At 44.0% G+C, this 20945-nt stretch overlaps 1 protein-coding gene across 3 annotated transcripts in view; it reads right to left on the bottom strand.

The window, feature by feature from the left end:
• The window catches only part of LOC143988351 (isoaspartyl peptidase/L-asparaginase-like), an 85442-nt gene that overhangs the window by 15021 nt on the left and 49476 nt on the right, over positions 1-20945 (bottom strand). For all 3 annotated transcript variants that reach the window (XM_077487864.1, XM_077487863.1, XM_077487862.1), the window contains exon 4: positions 16732-16895. In XM_077487864.1, coding sequence (XP_077343990.1) covers positions 16732-16895 — 164 coding nt within the window. The remainder of the gene's footprint in view (positions 1-16731; positions 16896-20945) is intronic.

Below are 20945 nucleotides of genomic sequence, written 5' to 3'. Positions count from 1 at the left end.
ACAAACATAAAGCACTGTATCTGCTAGCATTTTGAGGTATTGATCTAGTAATCAATGTATCCAGTGACATCATATCTGTGTGCCAAATAAAAGGATTTTGGGAGGAATAGTTCCCCCACCAGATAATTGCTTTGCACGATTGTGTGTCAGGACTACATATCCGAGGGATCATTGCTGCCATCTGAGGAATGCTGGGAGTAGCTATGAAAGCAGCAGAAGCCCGCGCAGAAGGTCTCTTCCTCCTGGGCCTGATGCAAGACAGACCTCTCTGTGCAACGAGTGGCCTGATGGACTGAATAGCCAGTGAAGATCATCAGATCTGCAATGTGAACGTTATTGCCATTACTTATATAAAGGCCCCTATATTACTCTTCTCTAGACCCGCTCTCCCTTCCTAGGATATCATGTAGACTGGCCAGGTTCCATCATTTTTAGTGTGGCAGTATAAGCAGTTAACTTAAACATCCGTATGGGGGTAACATTACATCTAAAGGAAGTGTGCATATAAGTATATAGTACTTTCATTGTTAAAATATTGTCTTGTGTCTTTTGGAGGAATTCTTTTGCTGAGTTGATGCTGTTGCCCAGAACTCAGCAGTTTTATTACCTCCCATTTATTGGTTCAAGTAAAATATTCATAGAACCTAAATACATTGAGTTGTTTGATTATTGCTACACAGTGATACCAGGATGTCTGAACCCAAAGTGTCGGGTGAGTTGGAAAGTTCCTCAGGTCATGGCTGTGCAGATTAGCAGGTAATTCTAAGCAGTCCTCTAGGGGGCCATGCTACACCAGTAAAAATAATAAAAAATAAAAGTCCCTAAATCTATCCCCTATTTTGTAGACACTATAATTTTTGTGCAAAACAATTAATATACGCTTATTGGGATTTTTTTCCAAATATATGTAGCAGAATACATATTGGTCTAAACTCATTTTCAATGCAATGTTTTACATTTTTTTTGGATATGTCGCTCTTTTTTTGTTTCTAGCGCAAAAGATACCACCAAAAGAAAGCTCTATTTGTAGGGGAAAAAAGGACATCAATTTTGTTTGGGTACAACATTGCACGACTGCTCAATTGTTAGTTAAGGTGAAGCAGTGCTGCATCACAAAAAATGTCCTGGTAATTAAGGGGGTAAATCCTTCCGGGGCTGAAGTTGTCAAAGCATGACAAATTTGGTATCTATTTACTTGGCGTAACACTGTATTTTATATTTTACAAAAAATTGTGTTATGTATTGTGCTTTTTTGCATTAAAATAAAAAAAAGTATTTTTTCCCCTAAAAATTGCGTTTGAAATAACATTGGGCAAATGCTGTGCAAAACCCACCAATTTATTCTCTAGGGCCTCTGCTTTAAAAGTATATATTGTTTGGGGGTTCTAGGTAATTTTCAAGCAAAATTTTTTTTACATGTAAATAAGTTTGAAAATAAGGATTTTTGACTCTACTCTGTCTTCTCTACATGTTTGTTTTAGGTCAACATTTCTGAAGATTCTAAAATCAGTGAAAGCCAGGCAATTCTTATCTATCTATATATACCAAGGACCCCTTTGGTTGGTAAATTTTTTTCAATTCATTTAGCACAAAGGACATAATTATTAATTGCCTTGATTTGGCTGCTGACATGATATACATGGGGAAGGATTTAAAATTGGCACCTGGGGGATGGCTGCAATAGTAATAGTAAAGGAGGACATATAGACTGTATGATGTATTTAACTGATATTCTGAAACTGTGATTTTTAGTCAAAGTTCCACTTCAAAGCATCACCTATGCTTTAAAGAACCAGGAAAATTTGGTCTGTTTTTTGTTGCTGACAAGGCACAAAATCAGCAATGGCAACCCATCTCAGTACAGGTTTCCTTTACAGGCCTGTCATAAAAAATAGAATCTAATCATAAGTAATTTCTCTTTTGAAGACAGTTATGTAAATACATTTTGTAAGGACCATTGGCTTAACTAACTATACTTATATTATATAAACGCAAGTGTATTGGTTTGTGTTCTATTAAAGGCAATGTAAGGCATTCTACAAGTCTGCCATGCAAAAATAGTTCTCATCCAGAGGTTGATATAGGTGTATTCTGCCAGAACACTGAAAGAAGCTTTCTCTAGCCATACTTTGTACTCCAGGAAACTCCAGTTGAACGCTGCACTACTCCAGTAAAAACAATTTGATTAATGTTATTAGCATATTAAAATGTATTTTGCACTAAACTTAAAATGGGTTTTATTTGGTCAACTACAGGTCACTTTGATTATTGTGGAAGATGTGCATACTGTGCACTGCTTTCATGCTAAAATACTCCAATTCAATTTATTAGCACAAGGTGCTTTTACCATGTTAGCTCTACATCCCTAATCCCTTACTATACACTACATTAGCATCAACATTTAAATCAACCGTTTTTTTTTATAAAGATTTAATTACAAAAAAAAGCAGGAGGTATTTAATAGATTTATTGCTTAACAAAGTATTTAAATTGTTGAAATATGTGCACCTAGATTATATGCAAACCTACAGTAAGCATTAAATTGATTTCCATTAGTTCAATCTCAGTGTGTGCTTCTGGTTATTAAGAATTAAACAGACTTCCAATGAATTATTATTTTGAACACAGTGAAAAATCACATGTTTTTAAATTAAGTAATGGGTTCTGCTAGGGAAGAACTTTGGCATTTAATGACTTGAGGCATTCAAGGACTTGGAGAGATTTCTAAAAGACAAAGACATATATTGCCCTCTCGCATTACCTCACATTATGTCTTGTTTTGATAAATTTGGGAGTCATACATTTATAATGCATAACCTTTTAATTAAGTTAAAACAAAAGACCCCCAATTTATCAAGAAATGGAATTGAAGAAGGAATCCAGCAGCAAATGGGATTCTTTTAACAATACAAGTTATGATTCCTTCTTGGTTTATCAGTCTCTGGCCTCCACATTATACGTACAGTATAGGATTTTTTTTTACCAGTTCAGGTTGGGAGGTGGAGGGGGCTGACATTTGGGTAGCAACAATTCTCTGAGATCTAGAGTGGAACTGAATTGCTAATCTGTTATTGCTGTGGGGCTCCACACTGTAAATAGGCAGTTCTGCCCTTAGGTCTCTACTGATTTTTTGTCAAAGCTTTTTAGCTCATCTGGATTCCATATCACTTATATGTAGATGATTCAGTCCCAAACGTTTGTTGTTATTACAGCATGTTCCTAGCTATCCATCAGCAGGCTTACCTTGTATATCAAATAGAATACATATTATACAGAACTTTTCAAACAAACAAATCAGTCTGCTTGCATGTCTAAAGCAACAATTGTGTGTTGCTAACATCCCAGCTTCCTAAATTTGCTGTTTAAGGGTAATATTTGGTTCTGTCCTATCACTTAAACCTCACGTCAATACAGTTCATCTGTCATCTTCAGTTTAAAAACATTTTCTATGTCTACACTTTCATAGGCTTGGTTCTCACTTGTGCGGGTGGTTGTGGGTACGGGACAGTGTGTACATTGCATCTGCTCTCACACCCACAACTACCAGCAGCCAAACCTTGCTGCTCTGCAGTAGATGTGTGGGGCTTCCATTCATTCTTAATGGCTCCCCCACACATATGAAACCACGGTGTGTTTTCAGTTGCGAGAAATCTCATGGTGGAAATGCACCATGTGATTCCTCTCCAGCTGCAGTTTAAAATGGTGCAGGATCCTTTTTCCTGCATGAAACACAGGCACAGCAACCCATTCATATGAATTGGCTGCCATGCCCAAGCAAACATGGCTCCCAGAGCTGTAAACCTAGCTTTAACCTAACTGGCGGTATGATTAGTTCTGATTTTAGGTGCTGAAAGCGGTACAATTATTTTGCATGGAAATTTGGCGTTTTATATTGTAGGCCTGCAATTCTTAGGAATAACTCTCTTAAATCTGTTCAAACCAGAGTCTAGCAGACATCCCGGGTATGATAAAATCTATAATATAATAAATAATAATAAAAATTATTCAATAATGTAATCAAATCCAAAAACACTGAAATTTGCTCATTTGCAGAATTGTCGCTGTCATTAGATTTAGTGTTTGATGACGAATTTCCCCACAAATCGCTATCGCTCAATTCTGCAAGTGATTCTAATTTATTATCGCTATTTTCTAGTTGGTCTAAAATCACTTTTGACATAAAGGGACACTTTTTGGTTGCTATGGACAATCTCCAAATTCCAGGCAGAAAAAACTGTATTTATAATATAAAAGTGCATGTAGGGCACTGGACAGACCACTAGGGACAAAGAGGGTGTGCCATTTTTTTTATACAGTACTGTAATCTGTAAGATTACATTACTGTGAGTGTTTTGTGTGTTTTTACTTCTTTGAATTTGGCGCCGATCTCCGCTCCCGTGTGCCGTAACGAAGCAGGGAACGAAGCTCGGTGGCACTCGGGCACTGTGTGAATCGAGTGGAGGACAGCTCGATCACACAGCGCGAAGGAAATCGCTGGATCCAGGGGACAAGGTAAGTAACCTCTCCCTGTATCCAGTGATGCGAGCCCGAGTCGGGCTTGGGGTTACCGCTTATGGTACTTAAATCCCAACCCGAGCCAGACTCGGGATCACCGCCAGGGAGGTTAAAGTGTGGCACAAAATGTTTTTCTTTTATCATAACCTGGCTTGACTACTGTCATAGCCTTCGTTAAAGCCTCCTGACATTAGCAGCACATGCGCTGTGAAGGTCTGGCAGACGTTGCCGGACCTTGCTGGAAAGAAGTCTCTCGCGTGAATGTGTAGGAGTGACAACATTGCAGCTCCGGCCACTCACAGCATGGTGCATACTAACTCATTATGGCTTTTGCCTTACAGGTTTAAAAAAAAAAAATGTGTACGAGTATACCACATATAACCGCTTTAAAGCCTATTAATATTTACAGATCCACATCTTTCCAGCCTCCCACACCTCAAATTGTCCTCCTTTGCCAGTTCCTTCTTTGCCGTTTCCTTCATTGGCTGCTATCAAAATGAAAAATTTAAGTAAAAGCTCTCTTCAACTCTACTCCACATACGTGTGTTTAAAAATTCTCAGCTACTACTGCAAATGAGTGTGATACATACAGGACCTATTACAGGTCGGAAATCCTCTGCCATTTGTTACTCTCCCACACTTTAAATGCAACTATTAAATACACCTCATTGTACAAAAAGGGTATAAATACAGGATGGAAATTAGTGAATGTGACTTTCACCAAACATTTACTAGGGCTAAATCAATCACTGTTATTTAAAACACATGCATCAAGAATTTTCACCTGCAGTGAAAGTTTGGTGAATTTCATATTAACTGCTTTTGAACTATGCCCTTTTCATAGGGCAATATGGCACCATAAAGATCAATATTAACAATACCATTAATATTACATTCAGTTATTATTGTTACAGATTGAGAGACCCTGCCTCGAGCAGAAGTGTCCCTAGTTTAAATTTAGTGTTGCAACTGTAGTAAGGCTAATCTTTTATTGTTATGTAGTATCACCTCCCCAGGAGCCGCTGGCATTTTCTTTACTGAACTGTGGAATTCCTACTTGATGTACTGAAGAATAGAATAATATCTAATATTCTTCATCTCAAGGGTGTTTCTGGATGAATAGAATTGATAGTCAGAATGACTTAAAACAAAGTGTGAGTTTATTGTCACACAGTTGGCATCATAAATACAATGTAAAAAGTATAGTAGTTCAGTTCAGTGTAGGTAAAAATATATGAAATAAAATAGTTATAAAGCTGTAATGAGCTTATAAAATCATGTGTGCTTCATGGCTGCTGCCGTCTGTCTCCATGCTGTCTCGTGTAATCAAAAAGAAGCAGTAAATGACGTTCTTAGACTGACAGCTATTCCAACTTGTCAAAGTGTATTTGTGAACATGTCAGTGTCATCTCTCCTAGTGGGTGTGTGTGTGTCTGTCTGACCTTCAATATGGTAGCGTTGGTTTTATATGTTACATGTAAACGTCATAACCTCACAAAAACGTAGAACCTTGTGTGGCACACATTCATTTCTGCTAACGTCAGCAATATGCTATATAAAAGGAGATACTAACTCAGAGTGTCATATAGAGTTTGACTGACAAACCCACATGTAACACTCTATACTGGAAGTAATGTGCTGATCATGTAATGTCATATAACCAAACATCCACTAATATGAACACATATTACCAACTACATACTAATACTTATAATATGACTGAGACTACACTAAACTAACTTAACATGATATAAACAAATATGTATTATTCCTTTAGCTACGTAGATACATGTTTATTTTTGTCTTCTCATGACATTCTATACCAAGATACCTTATATGTCATTCTCATACACCAGAAACTTCCAGCAATACTCAGCTTTAGATGAAGAATTATCTAATCAATTGATCAAGATCATTCACACATACTATATTTATTATGACTAATCATAAACCCAAATGTTTTGCAAGCTTGCCATAAATATACAGTAATATAATACCTATAAGTACCGAATTATGAATTTGGAATAATATTCTAACATACACCATGCCCTCTTGAGTAGGGATGTACCAAACACCTCCCCGGTTCGGTTCGCACCATAACACTGCAAACAGGCAAAAAATTCAAACCAAAGGGACCCCTCAACTGACGGTGTCCCTGTTGTATATCTACAAATGTGTATATACAGTGGTGTGAAAAAGTGTTTGCCCCCTTCCTCATTTCCTGTTCCTTTGCATGTTTGTCACACTTAAGTGTTTCGGAACATCAAACCAATTTAAACAATAGTCAAGGACAACACAAGTAAACACAAAATGCAATTTGTAAATGAAGGTGTTTATTATTAAAGGTGAAAAAAAATCCAAACCATCATGGCCCTGTGTGAAAAAGTGATTGCCCCCTAAACCTAATAACTGGTTGGGCCACCCTTAGCAGCAACAACTGCAACCAAGCGTTTGCGATAACGTGCAATGAGGCTTTTACAGCGTCCTGGAGGAATTTTGGCCCACTCATCTTTGCAGAATTGTCCTAATTCAGTTACATTAGAGGGTTTTCGAGCATGAACGGCCTTTTTAAGGTCATACCACAACATCTCAATAGGATTCAGGTCAGGACTTTGGCTAGGCCACTCCAAAGTCTTCATTTTGTTTTTCTTCAGCCATTCGGTGGTGGACTTGCTGGTGTGTTTAGGATCATTGTCCTGCTGCAGAACCCAAGTTCGTTTCAGCTTGAGTACACGAACAGATGGTCGGACATTCTCCTTCAGGATCTCTTGGTAGACAGCAGAATTCATAGTTCCTTTTATCACGGCAAGTCTTCCAGGTCCTGAAGCAGCAAAACAGCCCCAGACCATCACACTACCACCACCATATTTTACTGTTGGTATAATGTTCTTTTTATGAAATGCAGTGTTCCTTCTACGCCAGATATACTTGGACACACACCTTCCAAAGAGTTCCACTTTTGTCTCATCGGTCCACAGAATGTTGTCCCAAAAGTCTTGGGGATCATCAAGATGTGTTGTGGAGAAATTGAGACGAGCTTTGATGTTCTTTTTGCTCAGCAGTGGTTTTCTCCTTGGAACTCTGCCATGCAGGCCATTTTTGCCCAGTCTTTTCCTGATGGTGGAGGCATGAACGCTGACCTTAACTGAGGCACGTGAGGCCTGCAGTTCCTTGGACGTTGTTGTGGGGTCTTTTGTGACCTCTTGGATGAGTCGTCGCTGCGCTCTTGGGGTAATTTTGGGCGGCCGGCCACTCCTGGGAAGGTTCACCACTGTTCCATGTCTTCGCCATTTGTGGATAATGGCTCTCACTGTGGTTCGCTGGATTCCCAAAGCTTTGGAAATGGCTTTATAACCCTTTCCAGACTGATAGATCTCAATTACTTTCTTTCTCAATTGTTCCTGAATTTCTTTGGGTCTCGGCATGATGTGTAGCTTTTAAGGATCTTCTGGTGGACCTTACTGTGCCAAGCAGCTCCTATTTAAGTGATGCCTTGATTGTGAACAGGTGTGGCAATAATCAGGCCTGGGTGTGGCTAGAGAAATTGAACTCAGGTGTGGACAACCACAGTTATAGTATGTTTTAACAAGGGGGGCAATCACTTTTTCACACAGGGCCATGATGGTTTGGATTTTTTTTCACCTTTAATAATAAACACCTTCATTTACAAATTGCATTTTGTGTTTACTTGTGTTGTCCTTGACTATTGTTTAAATTGGTTTGATGTTCCGAAACACTTAAGTGTGACAAACATGCAATGAACAGGAAATGAGGAAGGGGGCAAACACTTTTTCACACCACTGTACATGGATACATAAAATAAGCCAACCAATGAGTGTTGAACATACTCTTTACTTATAACCCCCCCCGCCTTTTTTTTCTCTTTCTCTGTCCCCATCACATGCATGTATTATATGTGGTTCTTTTAAATTTTAAAGATCTGTTTTTCTACGTTATAGAAATACTAACATGCCATCTAATTATTGCTCTTCACCCCTGATGAAAGTTCTGTGATACCAGCAACTAGAAACGCGTCGGGTGTGGGTTAGGGGTCCCTCTGGTTTGAGTCTGTTTTTGTCTTGTAATTGTTAATAAAGCATTTTTTATGTTTTGAATTGTTGTGCGGTGTTGGTGGTCATTTTAAATCCCACTCCAATAGGGGGACTCCTTTTTCTGATGTCTATTAGGTATGGGACCACCGCACCAGAGTCCTTTGACCCACTGAGAGGCCCTCTTTACTGTTAAAGTCTATGGGACATGAACGTGAAAAATCAAAAGTGTTAATTTTAAAGGCTTATATGCAAGTTGTTGCCATAAAAAGTGTATGGGGACTCGGGTACTGCCCTAGGGGACATGTATCAATGCAAAAAAAAAGTTTTTAAAAGGGCAGTTTTTTCAGGAGCAGTGATTTTACCCACTACAATACAGGGCACTTTCGCCCCCTTCCTTCCCAGCCCAATTTTCAGCTTTTCAGCACTCTCGCACTTCCCCCCCCCCCCCACTGTTGCTTTAACTGACAAGTGCGCAGCCCTGCAACACTATACCCCCCAAAAAATTGATGTCCTTTCTTTCCCACAAATAGAGCTGTCTTTTGGCGGTATTTGATCACCTCTGCAGTTTTTATTTTTTGATCTATAAACAAAAAAATGCGATAATTAAAAAAAAAAAGAATACATATTTTTTACTTTTTGCTATCATAAATATCCCCCAATTTAAAAAAAAAACAAATGTCTTCATCAGTTTATGCCAATATGTATTCTTCTACATATTTTTGGTGAAAAATAAATAAATCGCAATAAGCGTATATTGATTGGTTTGCGCAAAAGTTACAGCATCTACAAAATAGGGGATAGATTTATGGCATTTTTATTATTATTTTTTTACTAGTAATTGGAGCCATCTGAGATTTTTAGCGGAACTGTGACATTGTGGCGGACAGATCGGACACTTTTTAATGTTACATGTATTATTATTATTTAGAACCACTACTAAACTGAAGCCAATCTCCAGCTATAAGCAGATACAGCAAACAGTTTTTTTTTCCTTTTGGGATAAAGGTTTTGCATGAATAAATAAGCGGATCATTTTAATACCCCCTGTCAGTGTTAAGTGGTTTGTTTAATCCATGTAAGCTAATATATTCTGCTGGAGAGGTTGTGCTGTAAAAAACAGCAGACTTGCTGACTGGATCATCAGATGAAAATAGAAGAAAGAACACCTATAAAGAAAACTAATACAGCCATCATATCTAAGAATTGGTAAGTGGTAATATTATAAATATTTGCTTTTGGGTTGTTACCCGTGTACTATATTTAAGATTAATATCTCACTCTCAGATAGGATTTAGGTAAAATGTGAGTTCTTTGACCAAGAGTGAAAGCTTAAATACTGCTTTAACCCTCTTTCCTGATTTTTGAGAGTTTTAATGGGGTGGCACAGTGGTGTAGTGGATAGCAGTAAGAAGCATCGCTGGTTCAAATCCCCAACACGACACTACCCGCCTGGAGTTTGCATGTTCTCCCTGTGCCTGCATGGGTTTCCTCTGGGTACTCCAGTTTCCTCCCACCCTCCAAAAACATGCTGAATGGAAGCTTAATTAGGAAGCGTAATTAGATCCTGTCTAAATTGTCCCTAATATGTATGAATGTGGGTTAGGGACCTTAGATTGTAAGCTCCTTGATGGTAAGGACTGATATGAATGTACATGACTATAGTATAACTGAGGTTTACTTCACTGCTGCACCAACCACCCAACTCCGATTCCTATCCCATTACCATTAAATGAGACCACACCTTTTTGGAGTCATTAGTGGCCGTAGCAGCCCCTTTATTAATCAAAACAAATAATAACATATCAAAACAAGACATCAATAGAATTATCATTTAAACTGATAAAACTGAACTCGTTGGTATTCTGCAGGGCATTCCCCCTCCCCACCCCATTAACATAACGAGCAACATGCACTGCGGTCGTCTTAACTGTAACTAGGCCTCAAGCTGACGTGCTAGCTCAGAGACAACCAACTCTTGCCCGCAGTGCACCCATTCACCATCTTCCATATAACCATCGTTATATGGCATCCCAGCAACGGGCCCATATCTCCAATGGGTCCCGCATCAACTTCTCAGTGGGGAGGGGTTATCTTCCTTTACCTGCACCGACCAACACCCGCCAACCGCTACGACATCCAGCAACCCTGTGAAAGCAAAAGAGGTTAGCACCTACCCAACCACAGCCCTCTGGGCCAACCAGCGCCCAAAACCCGCCATGTATTGTCTGGTTAGATAAGGGAGGGAGGGTGGGAATCTTCCTCTGCGCCGACTGACGCTGGGGCGGGATGAGAGCTCAACTCATGCTCTAAAACCCCGCCCCCTGGAACTTGCCACCAATCAGAGCGTTGCCCAGTTAACTAATTCATGCCCTCCTTTCGCCTACCCCGTGGTCCGTCTCCAGGCTGTCCTTGACTATAGTATAACTGAGGTTTACTTCACTGCTGCACCAACCACCCAACTCCGATTCCTATCCCATTACCATTAAATGAGACCACACCTTTTTGGAGTCATTAGTGGCCGTAGCAGCCCCTTTATTAATCAAAACAAATAATAACATATCAAAACAAGACATCAATAGAATTATCATTTAAACTGATAAAACTGAACTCGTTGGTATTCTGCAGGGCATTCCCCCTCCCCACCCCATTAACATAACGAGCAACATGCACTGCGGTCGTCTTAACTGTAACTAGGCCTCAAGCTGACGTGTTAGCTCAGAGACAACCAACTCTTGCCTGCAGTGCACTCATTCACCATCTTCCATATAACCATCGTTATATGGCATCCCAGCAACGGGCCCATATCTCCAATGGGTCCCGCATCAACTTCTCAGTGGGGAGGGGTTATCTTCCTTTACCTGCACCGACCAACACCCGCCACAGCAAGCAAGGATAACACCTTATCCTTGGGCGCACCTCCACACCCTCAATGCTCGCTCAATCCCATCCTGTAGCCCTAAGGCCCACAGATCAATCCCCACGTCATTAAGATGAACTCCGTCATCTCGCAGATACCGCCATGTGCCAATCTCTAACTCCGAGTGCCGAACAGCCAACCCCCCATTCCGCACGACAAAACGACTAACTTCCTGGTTCACCTTCCTCCTGGCCTTGTTAATCCGGTCCACCGACCTGGCTAGCCGCCATGTGGTCCTGGCAATCATGTCCGACCACACAATGAGCATTCCGGGAAACGCAGCCCTAAGGCGCAAGAAATCGTACTTGATGTCCCGCGTTATGTCTAACTTCGTGCGGAGGCCAAGGTCATTCCCCCCCACATGTAGAACCAACACATCGGGGGGCCTATCAAAACCCACAAAACGGTGCACCTCGTGCACCATCCTGCTCCAGAGCATGCCCGGGAAACCAAACCACTTCAAGCATGCTTCCCGCCTGGAAATGCCCAGCTGCCTACCCTCCGGCCTGGCATCACCCCTCCTGCCCCCCCAGCAGACATAAGAGTGGCCCATGATCCAGACCAACCCTGTTGGAGCACCTGAAAGAAAAGAAAAACACAAACCAAGTAACAGCAAATGCACAACAGTAACACAAACCCATGCCAACAGCCCCCGTAGCACCCCTACTACACTCCCACCAGCTCCGGCCTAACGTACGAACGAAACCTCCTCGACTCCCACCGGCCAATCCTCTTCACCGACTCCTCATCCAGCCCCCATCTGACCGCCTCCGTGGCGGCCCCGATCCTGAACGAATGGGAGGAAAACCTTTCCCCCCCAAACCCAAAGCCCTCAAACATTTACGAAAAACCCCTATAAACTGGAATCGCGACAAAAAGTCCCCATTCGCATGCATCAACAACGGGCCCGGCAACGCCGGCCGACGGTCCAAGAACTCGAGCACCACGAAAACAGGACAAAGCTTTCAATCCGGAATTGCGAACACCACAACTTCCTTGCCCAAGCCCCTTTGGTCCGTTTTCAATCTGCGCACCCGCACGCGCAAACTGTCACCCGTACAAATGACATCCTCAAACAACAACCCCCCCGCTCCCGTCTCGCCGGGCTGACCAATTCCCCGATCCGGAAAGCGCCAAAGAACGCCAGTACAAACGCAGCTCTAAACAGGATGAGTTTGTAAGTCGACAAACACACCACCGCCAGCTGCTCGCAAAGCCTGCCCAACAAATCAAAAGATACCGGTCTCCTGTCATCCTTCACCTGTCGACCCTTGCGATACCCCTTAACCGCTTGCCGCACCCAAAAATCCTTAGTGTAATCCTGTTCCCCCCGCAGCTTGAACCAGAACGCCAAGCCGGCTAACTTTTGCCCCAGGCTGGAAATAGAAATGCCATTCTCCAGTTGTCGGGACACAAAGTAAAGCACCAGCAACCTCCGATCCCGAACCTTCGCCCTCGCTTGCAACCCCAAAGCTTCCCACTCTGCCCAAATCTTCTCATAGGCTGCCCAAGTACCCGCACTCACTGATCGCCGGATCCAGTCGGACACTCTTCCAACGCAATCTTCCACAGACCCTCCGGGCACGGAACCCCTGCCACTTCCGCCGTCGGCGTCAGCTCCCGAAACCTGTCCCACTGAAAACGAGACAGCGCGTCAGCTATAACGTTTTCCACCCCCGGCAGATGCACCGCATGTATGAAGATGTTCAATTGCATACATCTCAGAACCAAATGCCGCAGCATCCTTACCACCGGCGGGGAAGATGCCGATATCCGGTTCAGAACCTGCACCACCCCCAAATTGTCAACATGAAAACGAACCTTCAGATCCCTGAAGGACTCCCCCCACAGTTCCACCGCCAGCACCACTGGAAAGAGCTCCAGGAGCACCATGTTCCTCAGAAAGCCACCCGCCCTCCAGGAATCGGGCCACGGGCCCGCACACCATTTTCCTTGGAAAAAGGCCCCAAACCCCGTCGACCCCGTCGCATCCGTATAGAGTTCCAGATCGAAGTTACTCACCGGCCCCGACATCCACAATGCTCTCCCGTTGAAACGTTCCAAGAACACATGCCAAATCCGAAGATCCTCCCGAAGCTCCCTCGACAATCTCACAAAGTGCTTCGGCGAAGACACCCCCCCTGTGCTCGCTGCCAGCCTCCTACTGAAAACCCTCCCCATGGGTATTATTCTGCAGGCAAAATTAAGCTTCCCCAGCACAGACTGAAGAGTCCTGAGCTGTACTTTACGCATGCCCACCAACCCACGTATCTCCACCTGCAACGCCTCCAGCTTGTCCGCCGGCAGCCGACACTCCATCGCCTCAGAATCCAAAACGATACCCAAAAAACTGATCACCGTAGTCGATCTTTCCGTCTTATCCGGGGCCACAGGGATACCGAAACTCTCCGCCACCCGCTCCAGCGTTGTCAACAGCACCGCGCACACCGCCGACGAAGCCGGTCCCACGCACAAGAAATCATCCAGGTAGTGTATGACGGAACTCACTGCCGCGACGTCTCTGACCACCCATTCCACAAAGGAACTGAAACGCTCAAACAACGCACACGAGACGGAGCACCACATTGGCAGACACCTATCCACATAGTACTCTTCTTGCCAACAGCAACCCAGAAGACGAAAACTATCCGGGTGTACCGGAAGCAGCCTAAACGCCGCCTCGATATCCGTTTTAGCCATCAGGGCCCCCCGGCCATAGCGCCTGACCCAGAACACCGCCGCATCGAACGACGTGTAGGACACCGCGCTCAACCGGGGGTCAATGGCATCATTGACCGACCCCCCTTTCGGGTGCGACAGGTGATGTATCAGCCGATACTTACCTGGCTCTTTCTTGGGAACCACCCCCAGCGGAGAAACCACCAGATCGGGAAGAGGCGCAACCGAAAACGGGCCCGCTATCCTACCCAAGGCCACCTCCTTCCGCAGTTTCTCCGAAACCACCGCAGGATGGAGCAACGCGGAACGTAAATTTTTCGACGCAGGCGGGACCACCCCTAGCACCGCCGGGATCCGAAACCCCTCCGCGAACCCCCGTCTCAACAGCTCAGCCGCCTCCCTATCCAGATATCGATCTAGAAAAGGCTGCATCTTTTCCAGTCTCACCAGCGTCGTCCCTCTTGTTCGCAGGCTCTCCAACCTTACCCTTTCCTTGCTCTAAACACCGAGAAACCGGGTGGGCTCCCCCACAACCGGAACACTCGTGTTTGTACTTGCAGCTCCCTGCGAATCTACAGCTCCCCTCATTATACTGCCAACAGACTCCCTTCCGTCTTGCGGCCGATTGACCGGAAGCCCCTGATCCACCGCCCCCCCCCCCCCCTGAAAAAACGGAGTTGGCATCCTCGCCGACGACATCAAGCGCATCCACAGGCTGATGTCCTTATGATCCCAGCGCAGAGCAGGTCTGATCGCCCTCCGTTGACGAAATTGCTCGTCGTATCGTAGCCACGCCAGTCCCCCGTAGACTCTATGCGCCTCACCAATCGCGTCCAGGTAGCAAAACAGCGCCGAACAATGCTCCGGGTTCCTCTCCCCTATCACGCTGGCGAGAATTGCAAAAGCCTGCAACCAGTTCTGGAACGTCCGAGGGATAAGCCGGTAGCGCCTCTTCTCCTCATCCTCCTTCTTGTTGTCCTCCGGCTTGACCCTGTCCAAATTGAACTTCTCCAACGGCAACAGCGAGAAAATCTCCACGTATTCCCCTTTCCATATCTTCTCCCTAACCTCCTGCTTCAAATGCGCCCCCAGCGGCCCTTCAAAACACACGTACACCTCGCAACGGGCCGCATCAGCTAGTCTGATCACATCCTGTTTCTTGCGTCCCCCGACGACCCGGCGTTGTCCCCCGTGGATCCAGGCGACACCGTGGACGCTGTAGCCACCACCGCACCACCGGTTCTACTTCCTGCGGCCTCAGCAGGCGCCCCCAGCGGAGGCGCCCCCGCCGTGCCCACCCCCGCCCCCCCCAAAACCACCCCCGCTGACCCCGACCGGTCCTGAAACCCCAACTGACCCCCCACCCGCTCCTCCGGCGCGATCCACGCAGCCCCCGGCGTCATGGGGCCGGAACCCCCTGTTCAAATTTTCCCATAAGCTCCCGCAGGCCCGCCAAGAACCCCCTCATCCCCCCATCCGCCGGGGCGCGATCCAGGACCCGCTGGGCCAGAGGGGGGGAGGCGGGGGAGGGACCCCCCGCCCTGAAGGACATCCGCGGCCCATTCCCCACCCCCGCTACCATACCCCCCAACCCCCTCCCCCCCAAGTACCCCAAATCCAAAGCAGACTTACCGGGCCGCCTGGAAGAACTCCCACCAGCCGCCGATCGACCCTCCACCGATGACGGAATGCCTCTCGGCAGCTCCTCCTCGGAAGATGTCAGCTCACCCTCGGACCGTTCTGGACTCTGAGCTTCTCCTCCTTGCGGCAGCCGTCCCGATGGTCCCGCCCGGACTGGCGATGAGATGCGCTTGGGCCGTCCCCTTCTCCGCCCGGCGATCGACTTGTCCGCCACTTTCCTCTGTGGTTCGCCCCCAACCGGCTCCATCCGCACTGCTGGGCCTGCTCCCGACATTCGCCTGTCCTGATCCCTGCAGTCCTCTCCATTGGAAGCAGAGGAGCCTGCAGCAGCCTCAGCGTGACTCCCGCGTTGGAGCCCTGCCCCCGCAACGACTGCGCCAGGGGCCAGGCCCAAGCCTTTTACACTCTTCATGGCAGCCCTCCGCACGCCCACCGCCGGAACGTCTTGACCTGGTCCCGTAGCCATCGCTCGCCGTTGGCCGCCGCTGCGGCCCGCAGCTGGTGCATTAGATCACCCAGGGAGGACGACATGTTCCTTCGAATCTTCCTCTGCGCCGACTGACGCTGGGGCGGGATGAGAGCTCAACTCACGCTCTAAAACCCCGCCCCCTGGAACTTGCCACCAATCAGAGCGTTGCCCAGTTAACTAATTCATGCCCTCCTTTCGCCTACCCCGTGGTCCGTCTCCAGGCTGTCCTATGTATATGTAAAACCACTGCATAAATTGATGGCACTATATAAGTAAGTAACTCTCTTACATGTTCTTTATGTGACTGGCACCCAATTTCCTTCACTGCACAAAGAATTAGGAATTCCCCTCTGCGCCTACCGAGCTGCCTGGGAGTCTTCCATCTGCCCAGGGGTTACTGGGTGCTATATGGATAAGAGGTACAACTGACATGATCAGAACCTTTACTTGGTACTTACTGCTCTGAGTTAAAAAGACAGGTGACACTTTGTTTATATTTTTGATACTGTTTCCATTCTTTTATAGCAAGCTCAGTCACCAGATCTTCTTTTGGGACTAGCTTAATGTTCATTGTTTCCGCAAACTTATTTGCTCCAGCACCCGTCAGCATGGAACAGGAAGTCTGCAAAATAATAATAAAAATAAAATAATAAGATGGTATTTTTAAAATCAGTTTAAAAAAATGAAATACCCTTTGCTCAATTTATAGATCTGGAATGTGACTGCACAGAACCTATGACACCTTATAGCCTATGTTAAGTAGGCAAGGGCATCTTAAAGTGTATGTTCACCTTATACCCTGTTTCCCAGAAAATAAGACGTAGCGTGATTGTTGGTGATAGCTGCAATATAAGCCCTACCCCCCAAATAAGCCCTAGTTAAAGGTCTCGTGGGTCTTATTTTCAGGGTAAGGCTTATTTTCGGGGAAACAGGGTAGGGCTTATTTGGGGGTGGGGCTTATATTGCAGCCATCACCGACAATCACACTAGGTCTTATTTTCGGGGAAACGGGTAATTAACTTCTCGTATTTGTTCTTTTTTGATTCGTTCCTTTTGAAAGTGTTTTGGTATAACTGCTTGATTAACTAAAAAAGTAGTCAAAAGTCAATTTCACCAGAAATGTTGTGAGCTGATAATTTCTGTGTTCTCTTCTTATACTGACTTTTATTAATTACATTGTTCTTTGAGGACTACAGGTACAAAAGGTGTGAAGTCATCAGAATTCCAAATAAATGCAATTGATGTTTTTATTGTGAAGACAGTATCACATAAGGTATAAGAGGCTAATGTTTCAGGGCCTCACCAGGTAATAGTGATATCGGGGGTTATTTACAAAAGGTAAATCCACTTTGCACTACAAGTGCACTTTGAAGTGCAGTCACTGTAGATCGGAGGGGGACATGCAAGGAAAACAAAAAAACAGCATTTTTGCTTGCACATGATTCAGTGATAAAATCAGCAGAGCCTCCACTCGTTTCACATCTACCCTTCAGATCTAAAGCGACTGCACTTCCAAGTGCACTTGCAGTGCAAAGTGGATTTGCCTTTAGTAAATCAACCCCATAGTGCTTTGAGAAAGAAATCCCACAAGGCTCTGAAACATAAGTTTTTTATGTGACAAAGAGGTAGATTTATTAAAGCCAGAGCATTTAGAATCTGGTGCAGCTGTGCATGGTAGCCAATCAGCTTCTAACCTCAACTGGTTCAGTTAGGGTTTGGCAATAAAACCTGGAAGCTGATTGGTTTCTATGCAGAAGTGAGACTGCTTTTGCACTCTCCAGCTTTAGTAAATAAACCCCACTGTCTTCACATTAATTTAATTTAGAGTGCTGTTGACTTCACATCTTTGCATTTGGTTCTGGCAAGGCACCTTCTGGTGGCATTCACTTTGTGTATGCATCATTACAAGGTCAAGTACTGTGAAGAGTGCAGCTTATATCTGGACTTTATACAGATAAAAAAGGATGGGGGAGTATTGTCCTGTTAGGACAGGGGTATTACTGACAGAATCACCAGGTGAAAATATGGAAAAAAAATGGCACCACCACATTTAAAGTATGGTAATCTGCAATACATTATATTTTTGTTTTGGGGTTTAAATACACTTTAACCACTTCAACTTCAGAAGGTTTACCCCCCTTCATGGACAGGCCATTGTTTGCGACACGGCACTGCTTTATTGTCCTTTCTTTCCCACAAATAGAGCTTTCTTTTGGTGGTATTTGATCACCTCTGTGGTTTTTATTTTTTGTGCTATATACAAAAAATAATTTTGAAAAAACAAAAAACAATATTTTGTACATTCTGCTATAAAATATTCCCAATAAAAAAAATGTAAAAAATCGAATTTCTTCATCAATTTAGGCCAATATGTATTCTGCTACATATTTTTGGTACAAAAATCCCAATACGTGTATAATGATGCACAAAAGTTACAGCGTCTACAAACTATGGTATATCTTTCTTTTTATTTTTTTTACTAGTAATGGCTGCAATCAGCAAACTTATAGCGGGACTGCGATATTATGGTGGACAAATCGGACACCTAACTGACACTATTGACACTTTTTGGGGACAAATGACAATAATACAGTAATCAGTGCTAACAAAAATATGCCCTGTTCCTGCACTAATGGCACTGGCAGGAAAGGGGTTAACATCAGGGGTGATCAAAAGGGTTAAATGTGTCCCCTGGGAGTGATTGCTAACTGTGAACTGTGGGGGAGGAGCTTTGACTGGGAGAATGTAAAGATTTGTGTTCTTGCTTAGCAGGAACATAAGATCAGCACATTCTCCACTCACAGAACGGCGATCTGCTTTGTTTACATAGGCCTTTCTCCTGAACGCATCCACCAGGCCCGCTGATTGGCTCCCGTTGTGTCCAATCACAGCGGGAGTGGGCGGCCATCAGCGTGTACTGTCAGATCCTGTACGAGTTACGTGATCTGGTGCAGAGCGGCCGCCCTGCCGCAGTAAACCTATGGTGGGCGGTGGCTAAGTGGTTAAGGCACACACCCACTGCTTAATTTGCAATTAGATTTGTATGAGAAGTGAACTAGATTACCTTGTTTCCCTGAAAATAAGACCGGTTCTTATATTAATTTTGGCTACAAAAAAAAACACTAGGGCTTATTTTCAAGGGATGTCTTATTTAGCTACAGCGTGTGAAAAAAAGTTTCTCCCCCTGTCAGCCCAGGAGTCAGCATTGTGAAATTCTGTAATTCCAAAAAATAAACCTTAGTTGAAGACCTTGTAAAATCATGTAATCCTTTCTGTAAAAAGATTGTATAATGTGCAGTGTAGCTCCTCGTGTAACATTATTGTGGAAAATACCTTATTTACAACACAGCTGGGAGATCACGTGACCCGCCAGAGCTCTTCTCCCCAACTTCAAATACTGTTGAGCGAGAGACCGAGATCCCCGCTGATGTCAGCCCCGCTCTGAGCACTGCAGTGGGAATGAACTGCATGACTTTACAAGGACTTAGGGCTTATTTTCGGGGTAGAGGTTATATTGCAGCCATCCTGGAAACTCACGATAGGTCTTATTTTCGGGGTAGGGCTTTATTTTCAGACAAAGAAGGTATTTTTAGTAAGAGTTAAACAGACACTCGTATACACGATAAAGAGTGTTTGTTTCAGCCCTAAAATCATAATTGTGGGGGACTTTATGCTGCAATCCAATGTAAGGAAAATTTCATTTTTTTGTACCTGTGTTAGCTTTCCTGAATAATGTCACATAAACTAGAGCAGCATGCTGTTTGAAATAGACTCCTGGCACAACCTACTGATAGATTCATTTTAATGTGAAGCTTATAATACCTAGGAAAATAAGCTCAGAAAACCAAATGTCTGTTGCCATAGTACTATCGTTTTCTCCACTAACACAATTAGCAGCAAAAAAATATTTTTATTTAACAAAAAAAATAGAAAATCACATTTGCGCTGGCTTTCGTAGTATTGTGTGAATAAAACAATAGAATGTACAAAATATCAGGCCAAGTCATTCTTCTTGACATTCAAATACATATACAAAAGACAATGGAATTCTATGTGTACCTACTGTATGTACGAATGACACCCCTTTGTTTATTTATCCTTTTGTGGGATAGTTTTGGTGAGCAGTTTCCTGTGCCTCATACCATAATGCAAATTAAAGTATAGGAAAAGCCAATGCTTTTAAGTAAGGTTTTATTAGTCGGATTAGGATCACCGCACATCGTGCCAACAGCAAGTAGAATAGACAGGACAGGACAGCATTTTTTTTTCTGCACATATACACCCCTTATATGCATATCTGCAGTATATACCTTTACTCTAGGCACAAAAATCATTAGATTTTTTTTCTCTTAATTTGTTTTGTCTAGAATATTCAGTGTTAATCATGACAAGTACAATGGAATTGGTCATATTCCTTAGTAACAAAATGCCTACAAGATGCCTACAGAAAATAATGATTTGCATAGTGCTTACCATATCATGCAAGACCCAGCAGGAGAATAGCATTGACTCCACAGTGTACCCTTAACAAATATGCACAATGGGGGTTATTTACGAAAGGCAAATCCGCTTTGCACTGCATTTGCTCTAAATCTAAGGGGTAGATCTGAAATGAATGGAAGCTCTGCTGATCTTATCATCCAATCATGTACAAGCTAAACTTCTGTTTTTT

Source organism: Lithobates pipiens, unplaced genomic scaffold (assembly GCF_037356315.1).
Source record: "Lithobates pipiens isolate NorthernLeopardFrog02 unplaced genomic scaffold, aLitPip1_a1.2 Scaffold_18, whole genome shotgun sequence".
In the NCBI taxonomy this organism is placed as follows: Eukaryota; Metazoa; Chordata; class Amphibia; order Anura; family Ranidae; genus Lithobates; species Lithobates pipiens.
Note: the sequence above shows the minus strand (reverse complement) of the source record. Positions and strands in the feature narration are given on the sequence as shown.